At 46.6% G+C, this 20,440-nt stretch overlaps 1 protein-coding gene across 1 annotated transcript; it reads right to left on the bottom strand.

Annotated features, from left to right (window-relative positions):
- Nucleotides 1-1,058: 1,058 nt before the first annotated feature.
- LOC144045031 (uncharacterized) lies at nucleotides 1,059-11,353 on the bottom strand. The gene is made up of 3 exons (XM_077559805.1): nucleotides 11,288-11,353; nucleotides 8,769-8,827; nucleotides 1,059-8,660 (listed from the first exon to the last, which is right to left on the bottom strand). Exons 2-3 carry the CDS (start codon nucleotides 8,809-8,811, stop codon nucleotides 1,333-1,335), a joined length of 7,371 nt encoding a protein of 2,456 aa, XP_077415931.1. The 5' UTR covers nucleotides 8,812-8,827; nucleotides 11,288-11,353; the 3' UTR covers nucleotides 1,059-1,332.
- Nucleotides 11,354-20,440: the final 9,087 nt, after the last annotated feature.

Raw genomic sequence — 20,440 nt, 5'->3', positions numbered from 1 at the left:
TATCTATCTATCTATCTATCTATCTATCTATCTATCTATCTATCTATCTATCTATCTATTTAACTGTGAGGTGTGGTTGCTTTTAGTGACAGTTCGAAAACAGCATGTGGCCTTCAATCAATCAATCAATCAATCAATAGCCTACATGCTTTTTAATTACACAAGGATTTTTGCTATTTGTAGGCTGCCCGGGTCCCTATCACCCACAAATAGCAGGGGCACATTGTATAGAATATATATTGTGGTGATATTTATTTTTATTTTGTCTTCATGAGCGTACTCAATATTAGAGTAATCCAAAGGTAATCTAGTTACATTACTTTAATATTATGGTACTTGGATTATGTTACTAACTACATTTTTTAGCAGGTAACTTGTAACTGTAATGGATTACATTTTAAAAGTAACCCTCCCAACCTTGCATATGCTGTATGCAAACATTGCCGAATGAAAGTTAAGTGCTGCAGCAAAACTACATGTCTGGTGCTTCTTCACATAAACCACTATCACGCCGACATGCCAATAGCAGGTAATGCTACTAGTAGCATGTAGTGAACATCGATCTGGTTGTTTGTTTTTACAACCCCATCATGGACAAAAGAGGACTCTTTCGCTTGTCTTGTGACTCTCCAAAGTGTGGGGGTGACCAACCCCCACTGTGAGGTACCAGCATCCTCCTGTTGGCCATTCTAAAATTTTAACAACATGAATTACTGTGTTCACTCTTTTTAATTTCCATTTCCTCCATTAAAGAGGCCATATTTTATTGAACTTCTCAAAGAGATTTAATCTGACGTTGCCGGCGTTTCAACAGAGTGTTTGACAAGGAAACAAAGTTGTTTTTAAAGGCCCAAAAATGCACAAAAAAACCTTTGACACTCCCAAAATGTTTTTTGCTCAGAAAATGTTCTTATATATATTATTTCCCAAGGGTTTGTGTTAATTTACAACCAAAACTATACAGTTAAAAACTACACTAAATGCAACGGTAAAGTCAAGTCATTTTTATTTGATTTGTTCACTTACATTTGTAAAAGATTCTCAAAGTGTAGACAGGTTGACAATGATTTGTGACATCCAATGATTCAGTTTTCAAGGAAAATTTATAGATTACATTTTGGAGGAATAGAAGAAAAACTAAGAAGTGTCCATAAATAAGTATCTAACCATGCATGAAAACTCATGAAACTCAAAGCCTTGGTTACTATTTACAATATGATAAAGTAAATGTGTTCCACATGGTAGTGCAGTCCTGCAAGGTCCATCTGATCTGTCCAGATGCATAAAAGTCATACGAAAAACAAGTAATCTGGGCAGCCCGTGTTGTTAAATTTAGGGATAAGGTCGTGGTGGTCGTGGCCAAAGTGCACGAGGGTGTGGTAGTGGGGGCTGTGGCCAAGGTTGCCAATATGGTCGTGGCTCATAACTCTGTTGTGGTGGTGACCAATATGGATAACGCGGCATTGGCCAGTATGGTACAGGTGGACTGGGTGGTCCTGGTGGACTAGGTGGTCCTGGTGGTCCAGGTGGTCCTGGTAGACCACGGAAACCCTGTGGTCCACGTGGTCCCTCTGGTCCAAGTGGTCCAATTAGACCGTCTGGTCCTGGTAGTCCATTTGGTCCAGGTGGACCCTCTGGTCCTGATGGACCTTCTGGTCCTGGTGGACCCTCTGGTCCATCTGTTCCTGGTGGACCACCTGGTCCTAGTGGTCCCTCTGGACCTGGTGGACCATCTGGTCCGGGTGGACCCTCTGGTCCATCTGGTCCTGTTTGACCATCTGGTCCTGGTCGACCATCTGGTCCTTGTAGACCATCTGGTCCTGGTTGACCATCTGGTCCAGGTGGACCCGCTGATCCATCTAGTCCTGGTGGACCATCTGGTCCCGGTGGACCCTCTGGTCCATCTGGTCCTTGTGGGCCCTCTGGTCCAACTGGCCCCGGTTGACCGTCTGGTCCATCTGGGCCTTGTGGACCCTCAGGTCCTGGTGGGCCCTCTTCTCCATCTGGTCCTGGGGAACCATCAGGTCCTGGTGGACCCTCTTCTCCATCTGGTCCTGGTGACCCATCAGGTCCTGGTGGACCGTCTGGCCCTGGTGGACCACCTGATCCCGGTGGACCATCTGCTCCATCTGGGCCTGGTTGACCATCTGGTCCTGGTGGACCTTCTGGTCCATCTGGTCCTGGTTGTCCATCTGGTCCTGGTTGACCCTCTGGTCCATCTGGTCCCTGTAGACCATCTGGTCCTGGTGGGCCCTCTGGTCCATCTGGTCCAGGTGGACCCTCTGATCCAGGTAGACCATCTGGTCCTGGTGCACCATCTGGTCCATCTGGCCCTGGTGGACCCTCCGGTCCTTCCGGTCCTGGTGAACCATTTGGTCCTGTTGGACCATCTGGTCCTGGCAGACCCTCTGGTCCTTCTGCTCCTTGTGGACCCTCTGGTCCAGGTGGACCTTCTTGTCCATCTGGTCCTGGTGGACCCTCTGGTCCAGGAGGACCCTCGGGTCCATCTGGTCCTAGTGGACCTTCTGGTCCTGGTGGACCCTCTGTGCCTGGTAGACCATCTGGGCCTGGTGGACCCTCTGGTCCACGTAGACCCTGTGGTCCACGTGGACCCTCTGGTCCATCTGGTCCTTGTCGACCATCAGGTCCATCTGGTCCTGGTAGACCATCTGGTCCTGGTGAGCCCTCTGGTCCATCAGGTCCTGGTGAACCATCTTGTCCTGCTGGACCTTCTGGTCCAGGTGGACCCTCTGGTCCATCAGGACCTGGTGGACCATCTGGTCCTGGTTGACCATCTGGTCCATCAGGTCCTGGTAGACCATCTTGTCCATCAGGTCCTGGTGGACCATCTGGTCCTGGATGACCATCTGGGCCTGGTTGACCCTCTGGTCCATCTGGTCCCGGTGGACCATCTGGTCCATCTGGTCCTGGTGGACCCTCAGGTCCGCGGGGACCTTCTGGTCCATCTGGTCCTGGTGGACCATCTGGTCCTAGTGGACCTTCTAGACCTGGTGGACCTTCTGGCCCATCAGGTCCTTGTACACCATCTGGTCCTGGTGAACCATCTAGTCCTGGTGGACCTTCTGGTCCTGGTGGACCATCTGGTCCTGGTGGGCCTTCTGGTCCTGGTGGACCATCAGGCCCTTGTAGACCATCTGGTCCCGGTGGACCATCTGGTCCAGGTGGACCCTCGGGACCATCTGGTCCTGGTGAACCATCTGGTCCAGGTGGACCCTCTGGCCCATCTGATCCTGGTGCACCATCTGGTCCTGGCTGACCATCTGGTCCATCTTGTCCGGGCGGACCCTCTGGTCCTGGAAGACCCTGTAGTCCATCTGGTCCTGGTGAACCATCTGGTCCATCTGGTCCTGGTGGACCTTCTGGTCCACCTGGACCTTCTAGTCCCTCTGGCCCTGTTGGACCATCTGGTCCTGGTGATCCCTCTGGTCCACGTGGACCTTCTGGTCCATCTGGCCCTGGTGGACCACCCGGTCCTGTTGGACCTTCTGGTCCTTCTGGTCCTGTTGGACCATCTGGTCCTGGTGGACCTTCTGGTCCATCTGGCCCCGCTGGTCCATCTGGTCCTGGTTGACCATCTTGCCCATCTGGCCCTGGTTGTCCATCTGGTCCTGGTGGACCCTCTGTACCATCTGGTCCTGGTGGACCGTCTGGTCCTGGTGGGCCCCCTGGTCCACCTGGTCCTGGTGGACCCTCTGGTCCACTTGGACCTTCTGGTCCATCTGGTCCTGGTGGACCTTCTGGTCCATCTGGTCCTGGTGAACCATCTGGGCCCTGTGCACCGTCTGGCCCTGGTGCACCATCTTGACCTGGTGGACCCTCTGGTCCTAGTGGACCCTCTGGTCCATTTGGTCCCGGTGCACCATCTGGTCCTGGTGGACCTTCTGGTCCATCTGGTCCTGGTTGGCCATCTGGTCCTGAAGGTCCCTCTGGTCCATCTTGTCCTGGTGAACCATCTGGTCCTGTTGGACCTTCTGGTCCTGGTGGACCCTCTGGTCCTTCTTCTCCTTGTGGACCATCTGGTCCAGGTGGACCATCTGGTCCATCTGGTCCTGGTGGACCCTCTGGTCCACGTGGACCCTCTTGTCCATCTGGTCCTGGTGGACCCTCTGGTCCATCTGGTCCTGGTGGGCCTTCTGGTCCATCTGGTCCTGGTGAACCATCTGGTCCATCTGGTCCTGGTGGACCATCTGGTCCTGGTTGACCATCTGGTCCATCTTGTCCTGGTGGACCATCTGGTCCTGGTGAACCATCTGGTCCATCTGGTCCTGGTGGACCCTCTGGTCCTGGTGGGCCCTCTGGTCCCGGTGGACCCTCCTGCCCATCTTGTCCTGGTGGACCATCAGGTCCAACTGCTCCTTGTGGACCCTCTGGTCCATCTGGTCCTGGTGAGCCATCTGCTCCATCTGGTCCAGTGGGACCCTCGGGTCCATCTGGTCCTGGTGGACCCTCTGGTCCACGTGGACCCTCTGCTCCATCTGGTCCAGGTTGACCTTCTGGTCCTGAAGGACCCTCTGGTCCTGGTGGACCCTCTGGTCCATCTTGTCCCGGTGAACCATCTAGTCCTGGTACACCCTCTGGTCCTGGTGGACCCTCAGATCCATCTGGTCCTGGTTGACCTTCTGGTCCTGGTTGACCTTCTGGTCCATCTGGTCCTGGTGAACCCTGTGGTCCATCTGGTCCCGGAGGACCCTGAGGTCCATCTGGCCCTGTTTCACCATCTGGTCCTGGTGGACCATCGGAACCATCTGGTCCTGGTGGACCATCTGGTCCTGGTGGACCACCTGGACCAGATGGTCCTGGTGCTCCATCTGGTCCTTGTGCACCATCTGGTCCTGGTGGACCCTCTTGCCCATCTGGTCCTGGTGGACCCTCTGGTCCCTCTGGTCCTGGTGGACCCTCTTCTCCATCAGGTCCCGCTAGACCATCTGGTCCTGGTCGACCATCTGGGCCGTCTGACCCTGGTTGCCCATCTGGTCCTGATGGGCCCTCCGGTCCAACTGGTCCTTGTGAACCATCTGGTCCTGGTGAGCCATCTGGTCCATCTGGTCCTGGTAGACCATCAAGTCCTGGTGAACCATCTGGTCCATCTTGCCCTGGTGCACCTTCTGGTCCACGTGGACCATCTGGTCCATCCGGCCCTGGTGGTCCAACTGGTCCTGGTGGACCTTCTGTACCATCTGGTCCTTGTGGACCCTCTTGTCCTGGTGGGCCACTTGGTCCATCTGGTCCTGGTGGACCCTCTGGTCCACTTGGACCTTCTGGTCCATTCGGCCCTGGTGGACCTTCTGGTCCATCTGGCCCTGGTCGACCATCTGGTCCTTCTCCACCATCTGTCCCTGGTTGACCATCTGGTCCTGGTGGACCCTGTGGTCCTCTTGGACCATCTGGTCCATCTGGTCCTGGTGAACCATCTGGTCCTGGTGGACCCTCTGGCCCATCTGGTCCTGTTTGGCCAACTGGTCCTTGCGGACCCTCTGGTCCATCTGGTCCTGGTGAACCATCTGGTCCTGTTTGACCATCTGGTCCTTGTGGACCCTCTGGTCCTTCTTCTCCTTGTGGGCCATCTGGTCCAGGTGGACCTTGTGTACCATCTGGTCCCGGTGGACCCTCTGGCCCACGTGGACCCTCTTGTCCATCTGGTCCTCTAGGACCTTCTTGTCCATCTGGTCCTTGTGGACCCTCTGCTCCATCTGGTCCTGGTTGACCCTCTGGTCCATCTGGTCCTGCAGAACCATCTGGTCCTGGTTGACCCACTGGTCCATCTGGTCCTGGTGGACCATCTGGTCCTGGTGCTCCATCTTGTCCATCTAGTCCCGGTGGACCCGCTGGTCCTGATGGGCCCTCTGGTCCTTGTGGTCCCTCTTGTCCATCTGGCCCTGGTGGACCGTCGGGTCCATCTGGTCCTGGTGGACCCTCTGGTCCATCTTGTCCTGGTGAGCCATCTTGTCCATCTGGTCCTGGCGGACCCTCAGGTCCATCTGGTCCTGGTGGACCCATTGGTCCAAGTGGACCCTCTGGTCCAACTGGTCCAGGTAGACCATCTGGTCCTTCTGACCCTTCTGGTCCCGGTGGCCCCTCTGGTCCATCTTGTCCAGTTAGACCATCTGGTCCTTGTGGACCCGCTGGTCCTGGTGGACCCTCAGATCCATCTGGTCCTGTTGGACCTTCTGGTCCTGGTGGACCTGCTGATCCATCTGGTCCTGGTGGACCATCTGGTCCATCTTGTCCCGTTGGACCCTGAGGTCCATCTGGCCCTGGTGCACCATCTGGTCCTGGTGGACCATCTGGACCATCTGGTCCTGGTGGACCACCTGGACCATCTGGTCCTGCTGGACCCTCTATTCCATCTGGTCCTGGTGGACCCTCTGGTCCTTGTGCACCATCTGGTCCAGGTGGACCATCTGGTCCTGGTGGACCCTCTGGTCCTTCTTCTCCTGTTGGACCGTCTGGTCCTGGTGGACCATCTGGGCCATCTTGCCCAGGTTGCCCATCTGGCCCTGGTGGACCCTCTTCTCCATCTGGTCCTGGTGGACCTTCTGGTCCATCTGGTCCTGGTGAGCCATCTGGTCCATCTGGTCCTGGTTGTCCTTCTGGTCCTTCTGGTCCTGGAGGACCATCTGAGCCCTCTGGTCCTGGTAGACCATCTTCTCCAGGTGGACCATCTGGTCCATCTGGTCCTGGTGGACCTTCTGGTCCCTCTGGTCCTGTTGGGCCTTCTGATCCACCTGGTCCTGGTGGACCCTCTTCTCCATCGGGTCCTGGTGGGCCATCTGGTCCTGGTGAACCATCTGGGCCATCTGGTCCTGGTGGGCCATCTTCTCCATCAGGTCCTGGTTGACCATCTGGTCCTGGTGGACCATCTGGGCCATCTGGTCCTGGTGGACCATCTTCTCCAGGTGGACCCTCTGGTCCATCTGGTCCTTCTGGTCCTGGTAGACCCTCTTGTCCATCTTGTCCTGGAAGGCCTTCTGGTCCAGGTGAACCGTCTGGTCCTGGTGGGCCCTCAGATCCATCTGGTCCTGGTGGACCTTCTGGTCCTATTGGACCCTCTGATCCATCTGGTCCTGGTGGACCCTCTGGTCCATCTAGTCCTGGTGGACCCTCTGGTCCATCTGGCCCTGGTTCACCATCTGGTCCAGGTGGACCATCTGGACCATCTGGTCCTGGTGGACCATCTGGTCCTGGTGGACCTTCCTCCCCATCATCTCCTGGTTGACCCTCTTGTCCTGGTAGACCATCCGGTCCTGGGGGGCCATCTTCCCCATCTGGTCCTGGTGGACCCTCTGGTCCCTCTGGTCCTGGTGGACCTTCTTCTCCACTTTCTCCTGGTGGACCATCTGGTCCTGGAGGACCATCTGGACCATCTTGTCCACGTGGTCCATCTGGGCCTGGTGGACCCTCTTCTCCATCTGGTCCTTGTGAACCCTCTGGTCCTGGTGGGCCCTCTGGTCCATCTTGTCCGGGTTGACCATCTGGTCCATCTGGTCCTGGTGGACCATCTGGTCCATCTGGTCCTGGTGGACCATCTGGTCCACGTGGACCCTCTGGACCATCTTGTCCTGGTGGACCATCTGGTCCTTGTGCACCATCTGGTCCTGGCTGACCTTCTGGGCCTGGTGGACCGTCTTCTCCATCTTGACCATCTGGTCCTGGCGGACCATCTGGCCCTGGTGGCCCGTCTGGCCCTGGTGGACCCTCTTCTCCATCTGGTCCCGGTGGACCGTCTTCTCCTGGTGGGCCATCTTGGCCATCTTGTCCTGGTTGTCCTTCTGGTCCTGGTGGACCATCTGGGCCATCTGGTCCTGGTGGACCATCTTCTCCAGGCGGACCCTCTGGTCCATCTGGTCCTGGTTGACCTCCTGGTCCCTCTTGTCCTGGTGGGCCCTCTTCTCCATCAGGTCCTGGTGGTCCATCTGGTCCTGGAGGACCATCTTCTCCAGATGGACCCTGTGGTCCATTTGGTCCTGGTGGTCCATCTGGTCCTGGTGGGCCCTCATCTCCATCTGGTCCTGGTTGACCATCTGGGCCATCTGGTCCTGGTGGGCCCTCTTCTCCATCAGGTCCTGGTGGTCCATCTGGTCCTGGTGGACCATCTTCTCCAGATGAACCCTCTGGTCCATTTGGTCCTGGTGGTCCTTCTGGTCCTGGTGGACCATCCTGGCCATCTGGTCCCGGTGGACCATCTTCCCCAGGTGGACCCTCTGGTCCTGGTGGACCTTCTGGTCCTGGTGGTCCTGAAGGTGGTCCTGAAGGTGGTCCTGAAGGTGGTCCCGAAGGTGGTCCTGAAGGTGGTCCTGAAGGTGGTCCTGAAGGTGGTCCCGAAGGTGGTCCTGAAGGTGGTCCCGAAGGTGGTCCTGAAGGTGGTCCTGAAGGTGGTCCTGAAGATTGTCCCGGTGGTCCTGATTGACCCGGTGGTCCTGATTGACCATTATCTTCTCCTGGTGGACCATCTGGGCCTTCTGGACCTGGTGGACCATCTGGTCCTGGTGGTTCCTCTTCTCCATCAGGTCCTGAAGGTGGTCCTGAAGGTGGTCCCGGTGGTCCTGGTTGAGATGGTGGCGGTGGGCCATTTTCATCAGGAGTAATGGCTGAATCAGCTGGCTCTTGTCTCCTTATCCTAACAGACATACATTTGGTCTCTGCAATAAAGAGTTAATGTCTGTGTTACACGGTTACATTTTACTGGCTCTCTCTTACCGGGTAGTTTTTTGAATTTGAATTTGAATTTTTAGAATTTGATAACTTACCAACCAGCAGAAGGGCAACAGTGAACACCTTGAGAATGATCATTGTGGCTGGTGATGTCCTGAAAGACAGTGAAAAGGAATGCTAAATATACATGTAGAGAAAGTCCATTAGACAAATATCATGTGAAAGCTGGCTGTTTGGACGATGTCAAGTTGCCATGGCCCGGGTTCCATGTCTTGCCATGAGGCGCCTGGACTGATTGCTGTCAAGTCTATGCTAATCTTTATGTCCTCGCTGTAAGACGGAATCTTCACATTAACCAAAAGAAATCAACATTTTGTGTTCAATTACTATTGTAGTATGCTAAATAATTTCTCATTTATTATGTTGTCATTGATTTAAATAAAATGGTGGCACGGTGAATGTTAGTTTAGCGCATTCGCCTCATAGTTCAGAAGTATAGGAATTGTACACAGGAAAGATCCGACCTTCCTGTGTGGAGATTGCATATTTTCGCTGTGCCTGCGTGGCTTTTTTCCGAGTGCACTGGTTTCCTTCCAGATTTCAAAAACATGTATACTTTAAATTTTCTATAGGTGTAATTCTGCGTGTGAATGGTTGTCTACAGTAATTGTGCCCTGTGATTGGCAGACAACCAGTCCAGGGTGTAACCCGTCATTTGCCCAAAGACAGCTGGGATAGGCTCCAAAAATTCTGAGAGGATCCACAGATAACAGAAGGAGACTTCTCCAAGAACTGCAAGTCTCCTGTGTGAAACAACAAGGGATTGTGGTGGAGGAGCATGTAGAAGGCAGAAAGAATGTGAAGAAAATTGAGATGGATAAAGCAGGACAGATTTTGTGTGTGTGTGTGTTTTTAAAGCTTCCTTATCAAAATTCGACAATAGCGATTGTGTGGCTGTGGTTGAGAGAATGATGTGTCATTCCATAAAAGTTAATGAGCAGGTATGACAGCAGTGGCTCACGTGACTACACTTTGTAATTCGCCCAAGACTTCTTTGGATGAAAACAATGAATTTGAGCAGAATTTGGTTCCAGATATGTCGGATGAGTGCCTGCTACGAGTGGAAGTAGCAGGCAGGCAGAGAGTGCTGGACCCTCTAGAACAGGGTTCACCAATTCCGGTCCTCGAGGTCCAAAGTCCTGCAGGTTTTAGATGTTTCCGCCTACCAACACACCTGATACTAAAGATCAGGATTGTTATCAGGCATGCTGGTGAGCTGAATCAGGTGTGCTAGTGGGCGAAAACATCTAAAACATGCAGGAATCCGGACCTCGAGGACCAGTTTGGGTGATACCTTGCTCTAGAACAACGAGGTAGGAGCTAACCAACTTGCAAGTTGCTGTTGCTTGAACAGTCAGCCACTACTGTACAGTTAAAAAAACAAAAAATAAAATAAGATGAACAATCACTCGTCATCCCCATCAAGCCATAGTGTTTGTTATAGGCCATAGGTTCTCATCCACACCTACTACGATGGTTTCAATTTTCCAGAAACCTTGGAAAGTAAAATTTTTCAGAAACCTTGGAAAGTACTAAGGCATGGCATGGTGAATCCAGGCCTGACACTCGTCTTCTATAATGTCGTCACAGGCATGTCCCCACAAATAAGGAATGGAGCTCATTCTACAAATACTGTACTATATAAAATGAATAAACTTCCACTACACGATCATGCTCCTTCATACTTCAAAATCTCTGATAGCGACCGAAATACTCACCTATTTTTTGATAGCAGCTTCACAAGTTTTGCAACTTGACAATGCCTGTTACACAGTGTCACAGGTATTTTTAGGAATGATTATTCTATCGATTATTCCATCAATAATCAAATTATCCCATGGGTTTTGTTTGGCATTAAAGTGTATTGCAAACAGTTTTCCCCAATTACTCTTTATCCATCAATTATTGTTTTTTATGTGGTATTGGTTTGTGATATATATATATGTATTTATTTTTATTTTTTTTAAACAACAACAACTAAAGAACAGCTTAACTATATCACACACGAGGAATTGATGTTGTACTCATCAGGGTTTTTTTTTCTAACTGCGGTTACTAGTTAGTTTTCCAAACTAAAATTAAATGTTTGCAATTGTCTAGTCTTGATTTAAAACAAAGATAAATTAGTCTGCTGTCATGTTGGACAACATAATTCAGAGACAGATGATGCAAAAGCGAAGTTTGTGGAAATCTCCCCAAATACATTGACATTAATACTTAGGAGCAGAGTGCTAATAGATTTGGATTTTTCAGTATAGTTTTGACTTTTGTGCGTGTGTGTTTTATTCAGTAAGGTTTAATTCATTTTAAGGCTAGTTTGTTGTTTTTATTAATTTCATAAATTTTTTGTTCCACTCTTCAAGATGCGCACAAGTGTTGAGGTCTCTACACTGCATGCATAAAGTGATGGATCAGAAAGACATGAAGCAATGTCCACTTTGACCTGAGTCCAAAAGTATATTTCCCCCTTGATTGTACAAAGTGCAACGCCAAATATGCTAAACATGGATGTGTTCCCTGAAAACAACAATTTAAACATTGAGAAATTACTCACCACGCTAAATCAAGTGTGCTCTTGGAGCCCCCCTCGGCTCTTGCGTTGGTGTCAGTCCTGCTCCTGTGTTGCTTCTGTCTGTCTTTTAATGGAGGCTTAAAACACTTGTGTGGTGGTTGTTAAGGTGGAGTCCTTGTTCAGGTGACGCAATTGTTTGGTGTGTCTTATCGTTTTTACATAATTAAAGTAGGTGTTTTCTATTAGGCGGGCCTTGTCAAGTGGTATTTCTTTTTATGTTCTTTCTATGCGGAAATGCATCAATTAACTGAATCACCTTGCTGTAAATAGTATACTTCGTAAAACACACCCGCTGGAATGTTAGGCACTTGTTCTTCGAGGCTTGTCTTTTAGACACATGGTTGAATGAGTCAAAGCCTTCAAAAAAAATTGAAAACAAATGGAAAACGGAATTCAACATTGTTCTTTGGCACCAGACGCATATTTAGGCCATATTTGGGTGTGCTTCAGCACCCCCAAACTGAACAATAGCACCCCCACATTTTTAGAGTATATAGATATATTTTTACTGTGTGTTCTTTTTAACAAGCTAGAAATTTATAGCTATAATATATATATATACATAAAACCATAGAGTTTAAAAGTAATATTTAAACATCGAAAATATAGTACACCCCCCATTTGATTGAAAAAGGTTTGATCCACCTCGCCCCCTCCCCTGCTTACAAGCAGACGAGCAGAGCACTTGTCCTCCTCAGTCCAGTCACACGGTATGTTTCTCTAGTTGAATGAAAGTGTGATATGTGAAACGTTTCTTACCTTCTACCACTCAACACCAACACATTATTTTCACTACTAATCTGCTTTTTTGCTCCTCAATCATGTTGCTACGTGCTAATGAGGGAAATAAATAGGGGTGTGAATTGCCTAGTACCTGGCGATTCGATTCGTATCACGATTCATAGGTCACGATTCAATTAGATTAATCCCGATGTGAATCTATAAATTGATTATTTGTGAATTTTTTTTAATACTCAAATTTAGAAAATACTAATCAGTAAACTTGTACATGTACACTGTAAGATTTGTGTGAAAATGTATTTATTTATCTGAAAATTCAGGCTTATAACTGAGCCACTGCATTTAACAAACAGGTTGCAGTCTGTTTCATGTTTGAACAGCACTGAAATAAAATATTAAGACTTAAAGTTTCATTAATATAACATTCTTCCATGCTTAATGTGTGAATCCTAACCCTAAGTAAGACGTTTTGTTGAATATTCCCATAAATTCAAGTTTTGTTTGAAAATCGATTCGGCCGCATATCGAATCGATTCGAGAATTGCGCGCTGTAATATCGCGATATATTGCCGAATCGATTTTTTCTAACACCCCTAGAAACAAGTGTTAATATTAATGTCTCTATTGTGCTGCTTTTGACTAGCTTACCACGTGTGGTGTGTGTGTGTGTCTGCACAAAAAAATAAATAAAACTAGCCTCATGAAGTAGGTCATGGACATAAGATTGTTTTTCAGCAAACAAAAGCTCCATTTTGAAGTATTTCTATTAAAGTCAAAATGTAAAAAGGCAGACACAAACAGTACTAAAGTAAATTTATTTTGTGCATATGTTTTATATGTGTTTATACTTACCCATTCACAGACTTGTACATGCATTATTATTTTGTAGATTTAAGCACATTTCTTTTTTTGATGTGTATGTAATATATGTTTTTTTATAATGTAGTACAGACAACTATAGTAAAAAAAACAATAATTCTGTATTAAGTTATTTCTGTTAACATATTTTACATGTTGTATGTTTCATTTAAAATAACATTTCAAAAACAAGTCCAAGGTCCATTTTTGTAAATTTTGGTTCACCCCAGAAACATGCATATTGTCAACACGTATGTTGAGGAGCTTTTGTATCAAAAAGAGTACCCTTCTCAAGAAAGTAGGGTTGGGATGTGTTTATATTTTAAGTCCTTTTCTCCTTTGCGTAACTTTCATTAGATTCGGTTTACTCACCGACTTCCCATGCAATTTTTGGAGCGGGAAGTAACCCCAAACCATGACAAGCTACATCCCTTATCCCCCTTATGCCTATGCACATGCGCACACCCATTGGGCCACCACCGTGCGAATGTGCAAGAGGCATCTTCTTCTTTCTTTTTTTTAACTAAGCAGGAAAACACAATTTCTGACTAAAAACTGTCCATTGCTAACTGCCATCATTGAAAAGAAGGTGTTAATCATCATATATACAGCACTCTTCTGAAATAATTAAACATCAAGTTTATTATTGGTTGAACGTTTGGTTGACTTATTTTGAGTGGTTTGGCCACAGCAGCATTTTTAATAGGCAAAGTTATAGACACATGACTTTTTGACCAATATTCTCATAACCACTGAAGTGATTGGAATCCAGTTTATACCAAAGGTTCGAGCAGACTAAGATGCCGACCCCCAGTAGCTAAGGAGGTAGAGCAAGTTGTCCAGTAATTCCAATGTTTGAATCCGACTTTCTCCGAGTCATGTTTCATTCACTTCACTTCTGCCTCCAGTGCCACTCACTCTGGTGTATGGCTGGTGCGAATATTCGGTGGTGGTCGGAGGGGCCACAGGTGCATACTGGCAGCCACACCTCTATCACCTGCCCCTGGGCAGCGGTGGCTACACACGTAGTTTACCGCCACCAGAGTATCAATCAATCAATGAGTGCTTTGATTAAGTATTCATTTAGGCATCTCATCACCACACCACTCATCGTAGGTGTCATGTGTGAGCTCTTGTGAAGCTGGCAAATGTTTTTTTTTTTTTTTTTACCAAACCATTTAACAATGGTATCATCCTACAACACAGCAAATTGAGATCTCAATATCTCCATTTGATTCACTTACAGGTATGTAAAAAATAACACTGAATGAACGCCCATACCTTGGCACGCACTCTTGGGAATTGAGATCAAAGCCATAAAGTACTATCACCACACCCATTGGAATGGGTGCTTCAAGGCTACCGCCTAACCAGAAGAATTTAGTATTAGTGTACTCTATGGTTGCTGGGGCCATGTAGTGCAACTGGTTTGTCCAAAGATGAAGAAGAAAACAAAAATAAATAAATAAAAAAATACAGCAAAAATAACAGAAACTTATTCTTACTTACTTCTCATAAAAATATTTTTTTCCCCCATAATTAAAATACAGTTTGTACAACAAGAAGTTGCCTTATTTCCAAGCCGTTTTTAATGTTTAATTTAAAACAATTAAATTACCTAAAAATATAGTAAGTACATGTTGTATTGCGAATAGTAATGCTTAAAATTACAAAAATGTGCTGTTATCAATGACATGATTTCCGGCAAGAAATTCTCACCACTTTCACCCCTGCTTGGTGCACAGTTTGTCAGCGTTTGAGGCGAGGTTGAGGACCCAGGTGCAGGGAAGCAGATGTGAGAAGGCAGAGGCGAATTCCAAAAGGGGTTTATTTTAATCAAACAAAAACAAGTGGGCAAACATGGCGAATTCCAAAGAAACAAAATTCAACAAAGTTTAAAAAAAAACGAGGCATGGCAAGTAGTGATGGCAGTGCGACACTGAAGCTTCGATACAAGCTTCAAACCCTGAACTACAATTCCATAGAACCACTGCTTCAAAGCTTCTTTTGGTGCGGAAAAAATCACGTGACATAGTGACATCACGTGACATCAGCAGCGACTGATTTGTTGCCGACTGAATCACATGCCTGGTTCGCGGTCCAATCACGTGATTCTCGATTCTGACAGGTGACAGGTTGAAACAGTTTTGAATTTGAGCGTCAACCCTTTATGACCGCTCTAAACAATGTACTATTCGTGGGTTGTCGGTGTGTTGTTGGTGCTGTTGAATTGTCATTGCCTCGCGTTGTTACATTTGGTCATTCATGGAGCCAGCCAGGAAGAGCGGTCGTTCTGAAATGTGGGAACACTTCAATCTGATCACTCCTGATAAGGTAGGTGTGCTGGCTGTTTAAAGTTATGTATATAGATCAGAATCAGAAAAAAACTTTAATTATCCCCGGGGGACAATTATTTATTGATTTATTTTTTCGAAGGGCATTTTTTTTTTCGAGGCGCAAATTAAATAAAAAACATTTTGACTTGGACGGGAATGGAACCTGAGTTACCCAAGTGGCAGGTGCCAGACGCTATGGTGGAGGTGCAGCGTTATTTGACTGAGCCACCCCTGGAACGATCAGAGGATCCACAGGTTTACTGGCGGAGCCACCAAAATATGTACCCTCATCTGTTTCAGCTTGCAATACAATTTTTATGCACGCCAGCATCGTCGGTCCCGTGCAAGCGAGTTTTCTCTAAATGTGGAGAAGTTGTGAGCAAAAAAAGAAACCGGCTCAATCCAAAAACAGTGGAAATTTTTATTTTATTTTATTTTATTTTTTTTAAAAATTTAATTTAATAGTATGTGGGTGATTATGTGTATGTGCGTGTGTGCGTGCGTGCGTGCGTGCGAGTAAATGTGTATTCATTAGTTCACCTAAAACTTATTGAAAAAAAAATCCCATACCGTTCACCTAAACCGAACAACTTCCAGCCAGAGTCGTGAGGCCGTCAGGAAACCCGAGGAAGGACCAAAGAAAAGAAAGGAACGTGAAATCCAGCACCGACCAGACACCACCCACCAGGCCACCAACCAGAGTCCTTCACCAACCCCGGAGACATCTAAATTTCAACAACGAAATAAGAAAGAAACCGGCTCAATCCAAAAACAGTGGAAAAAATAATGTACCTCAATAAAAATCTTTGAGTGTCCCCCATGACCCCCTGTCAGTTACACAAGCACACCCAACCTATGCCATATTTTACCAGCACTTTCTCCTCAATAACAAAATACACACATTCATCAGTCTTTATTTGACATGGAGGATCTAAAGGCATGACAACGGGGAACCGCAACAAAAAGCAACAAACAAACAATTGACCAACAAGAGGTGAACAAAAGACAGGAGACTAAATACACCAATACTAACTGACATGACGACACACACCTAGGTAAGACATAAGTGGCAGGGGGCACTGATTGGTTGACATATGAGGAAGGTCAGGCAAACACAGGTGGATCACATAAAGCTTGACGAGACACAGGGACAAAATAACAGAACAAATCACACAGACAAAGGATGGAAACACCCCCAAATTTTTTTTTCTGTAGACATTATCATGTTTCTGCGCTCTTCAACATTTTTAACGCGACACTTATTTTGGCACAAACTGTCAATTCCAGAAGTAATATAATATGCCTCGTATGCGCCTTGGAAACATCTCAGTGGTTAAAGCGACGTGTGGAGCGAGCTGCGCTACTTCCAGAACATTCTTTATTTTTTTTTTCTGAGAGAGCTCAGTATAGTTCATTCTGTAATCTTATCGATGCGACATGTCATCATCATTGCTCTCCCTCTCTTTTTCTTTTGTATGTATGTGCGTGAGTGTGTGCGGGTGTGGGTGTGTGGGTGTGTGGGTGCATATGTGCGTGCGTGTGAGTGTGTGCTCATTAATTCACCTAAAACCTATCAAAAATCCCATAACGTTCACCTAAACCGAATACTTCAGAATCCCGCTAGAGTCGTGAAGTTGTCAAGAGACCCAAAGAAGGATCAAAGAAAAGAAAGAAAAGTGAAATCCAGCACCGACCAGACATTACCTACTACCCACAGGGTTACAAACTAGAATCATTGACCAACCCCAGAAACACCTCAATTCCAACAAATTAGGGATACCTCAAGAGACCAAAGGAAAGACTGACGAGAGGAAAGAAGGATAGATGAAGCAGAGTGAGATCCACAGACGTCCGCCTCCACCGATTCAACGACCAGAGGAAGAAGCAGATAGTGTTTGAATTTCAGTAGATGCTGGTGTGGTGGATCTGGCATGCATGAAGGGGGGTCATCGACCTCGACCAGGACAGAGCAAACCCAGGAGCCCAGAGCGGCCCCCCCGGCCCCCCACCCCAACATGGTCCGCACCCAAGCCCAACGCAGCAGAACGGGGCATGGCAGGCCCGCCAGGCACCCCACTAATCAAGCCAAATCAGTCCCTGATCCTGTTTTTGGGGTTTGAATGTCCTTTGAGAAGACACCAACAAAATAGTGAAATTCATAACATTTTCAAATTTCATTTCCTATAGCATTTTAGGGGTAGAGCTGGAAAACTACCTTTTATTTGTGTTGTATTTTATTGTTATTTGTGTGTATATCTTGTCCCTTCACCTTTCCTTCAAGCCGCAACTCTTATTCCAATATCCTGTAACAGAAAAAATTTAATAATACCACAAATGTTCCACATTACTTAAAACAACACAACTAAACACCACAAAAATATGCATGTTACTCACGCCCACGTCCTTTTTGGCACAGATCTTTGATTTTAAAAAGTTATGGTCATTATCCATCTTGAACCCCATGACACTTTTGGTTTCTTGAGGGTTCCCTATTGAGAGAGAGAGAGTTAGAGAGAGAGAGAGAGAGAGAGAGAGAGAGAGAGAGAGAGAGAGAGAGAGAGAGAGAGAGAGAGAGAAAAGGGTTTACGATAAGTTGTTGGTTATTATCGGATGTTATTAATTGGCTTGTGGTGTGTTTCTTGACAACAGTGACAACAGCCAACCGGCCTCACTAATTACTACATTAAATGGTTTATTAGACAACAATGAAAAAGGATGTCACAGTTTGAGCATAGTGAGCGGTGACCAGCAACTTTTAAAACACGGCTAATTGCACCAGACTATGGTATATCGAATGAAATCTCGAGTGGCACCAGTATGAAAATCAATTTGTCACGTCATTCAGGAGCAACAACACTGTACTAAATGGCTTGTAGCTTGTTGTTTTTGGTACAGCGCTAGCTCTATATAGCGAGCGTTTACCAATACTTTTAAACACATAATTGTACCAAAGTATAGAACATTCGCTAAAATTACTACAATACGGGTGCCCTCTCCACTCCGCTGTCCGGCCCCTCTTCGGCACCGATGCCTGGGTGCGGGGGGGTCACCCACATACAAAATAAAATAAAAAATAAAATAAATAAAACAATTAATACAGTACTTACATTTATGTGGTTCCCGCTTTTTATCGTTCTGTGATGTCACCATTCCACCTGTTCTGAGTAGAACGGGACCCGATGTCCCGTTTTGGACAGTCCTGATTTTGAGCCTCGGGTTCTGCCGGATTTCGCCAACCTCAATGCTTTGCCCCACTATTACGCAGGCCCCGTTCCGGCGTCCCGTTTTTGCCATGTGTAAATCAATTACACAGTTGTCATAGCGATTCATATGATAAACAAATTAAAAGGCAATTTAACACTTAAATTTCTTCCTATTTACTTCCAAACTCACGTTTGCGTTCTCATTCGAATCCGCATCTAATCGGTAGCAGAATGGACTTACGTAGCAGGTGGAGACCTAACTACAACTTCCTTCTTTCACACCTAAGAATCATGGGAAATGTAGTCTTCTATCAACTGTTGTCAGTCGCTGGTCAGCTGATCTTTCTAGTGGTATTTCTTATTGTTAAAATGCATAACCGGCGAGAGGTAAATGGCTCGGCCAGCGTCCAATAGCTGCCTGTTTAGTCAACCAAGATAGCATTTAGCATTAGCAATTAATGCGCATGTCGACAGTCTTTTTTTTTTTTCATTGTATACACAGCCACATCCCCAGTTATGAGAGCGTGTGGACACTTCTGCAACCACATTATCTCAGATGTTTATTTTTAGCTTCTGTCTCAATCTGAGATTTAAAGTTTATTGATCTATCCATTTCCCAAACTGCTTATTAATGTAGGACAATTTTAATAAAGAGAATTTATGTTGGCCTCAATCATTCTCCAAACCACTAACCTCAATAGGGTCGCAGGCATGCTGCAGCCTATTTCCGAGCTGTCTTTGAGTAGGGTGACCAAACCTCCTCTTTTGGGACCATTTTTTTATGTCCGTTTTGGAAATTCATGAAAATGTCCGGTTGGCATTGTGTGACTGGTACCACGATTTCAAGGCCAGGGCAAGTGTCCTTTTTTATTTTATTTATGGGAATATGGTCACCATTATTTCTTTCTTCATTTTTACACAAAACCTGGCATTTGAATAAAGGTGTGTAGACTATTTATATTCACTACAAATCTAACATGGATGTTGTATTTACTGAGTGCAAACGAAAATGGACAATGCAATCAACACGCCCAATCAAGTATGCTTTCGTTTGACTCTTCTAATGTTGTTGGTCATGCTCTGAAAGTTTTCCATGTTGTCCTCACAGCCGAAAGACGCAACTTGCTTTGGAAAGGTCACAGCGTCATTAGGGTGAGGCATTTAATTCGTTTTCCTTTTGTTCTCACACAATTAAAATTCCTGGTTTCTAATAAGCAGGTGTTTGCTCTTTGTAATTGTCTGAACTAATTAGTCAATTACTGAAGTCAGTGTGTTCAGAACACGCCAGGTCACAGTCATCATGGTGTCATAAACCTTCTGCCTGCTATGGAAATCTGTGCCATCATACTTTGAACTTGAAACACAGATTTTTTTTCAGCATCGAATTTCAACATGTAAAAAAATTCTGTGCAAAAATTCGTGACAAAAATTTGACATAAAAATGCAACATATTTTATATTTAAAGAGAAGCAATCGATGCCCATCTAAGTAATCCAATGTCCAACCAATCAGATTTTGCTCCACTGGTGGTCATGTGACACCGAAACGGAAGGAGAATTAAAACATTAGTGACGACACGGTGAGTCTGTTTACTCCTTTTGGCGTTGTTTGTGTTTATTACATTGAGTAATAATGATTTATTACTTGACAGTTGACACGTTGCACATTATTGTACAATAGCTACACCTGAACATTGATCAAAATCGCGTTCGTGAAATCTGCGTTTGCACTCAGCCTATGCTGTGACGTGGGACCGCTCCGGTCTCAGAGTCAGCACCGGCAACCCAGTTGGGCTGAATTCGAGTTCGTCATCACTCAACGAAACTATTTTGTTATGTTAAAACAGACGTGTTCATAATGACTTATTATCCCATTCTGTGTATGTGTGTGTGTGTGTGTGTGTGTGTGGAGGTGGATCTTGTGTTCAACTTTTTTAAATGTATTCTTATTTCGGCATATTCAAGTATGTTTATTAAGCCTGAATTTTCCTATGGTGG

The sequence above is a fragment of the Vanacampus margaritifer genome, chromosome 2 (genome assembly GCF_051991255.1).
Source record: "Vanacampus margaritifer isolate UIUO_Vmar chromosome 2, RoL_Vmar_1.0, whole genome shotgun sequence".
Classification (NCBI taxonomy): domain Eukaryota; kingdom Metazoa; phylum Chordata; class Actinopteri; order Syngnathiformes; family Syngnathidae; genus Vanacampus; species Vanacampus margaritifer.
Note: the sequence above shows the minus strand (reverse complement) of the source record. Positions and strands in the feature narration are given on the sequence as shown.

Excerpts from the sequence above, each read along its gene's own strand:
- LOC144045031 (XM_077559805.1), bottom strand. The coding sequence starts at position 8,811 with ATGATCATTCTCAAGGTGTTCACTGTTGCCCTTCTGCTGGTTG. Across the intron at positions 8,661-8,768 it reads TGTTGCCCTTCTGCTGGTTG|AGACCAAATGTATGTCTGTT; the intron begins GTAAGTTATCAA and ends TCTTTATTGCAG.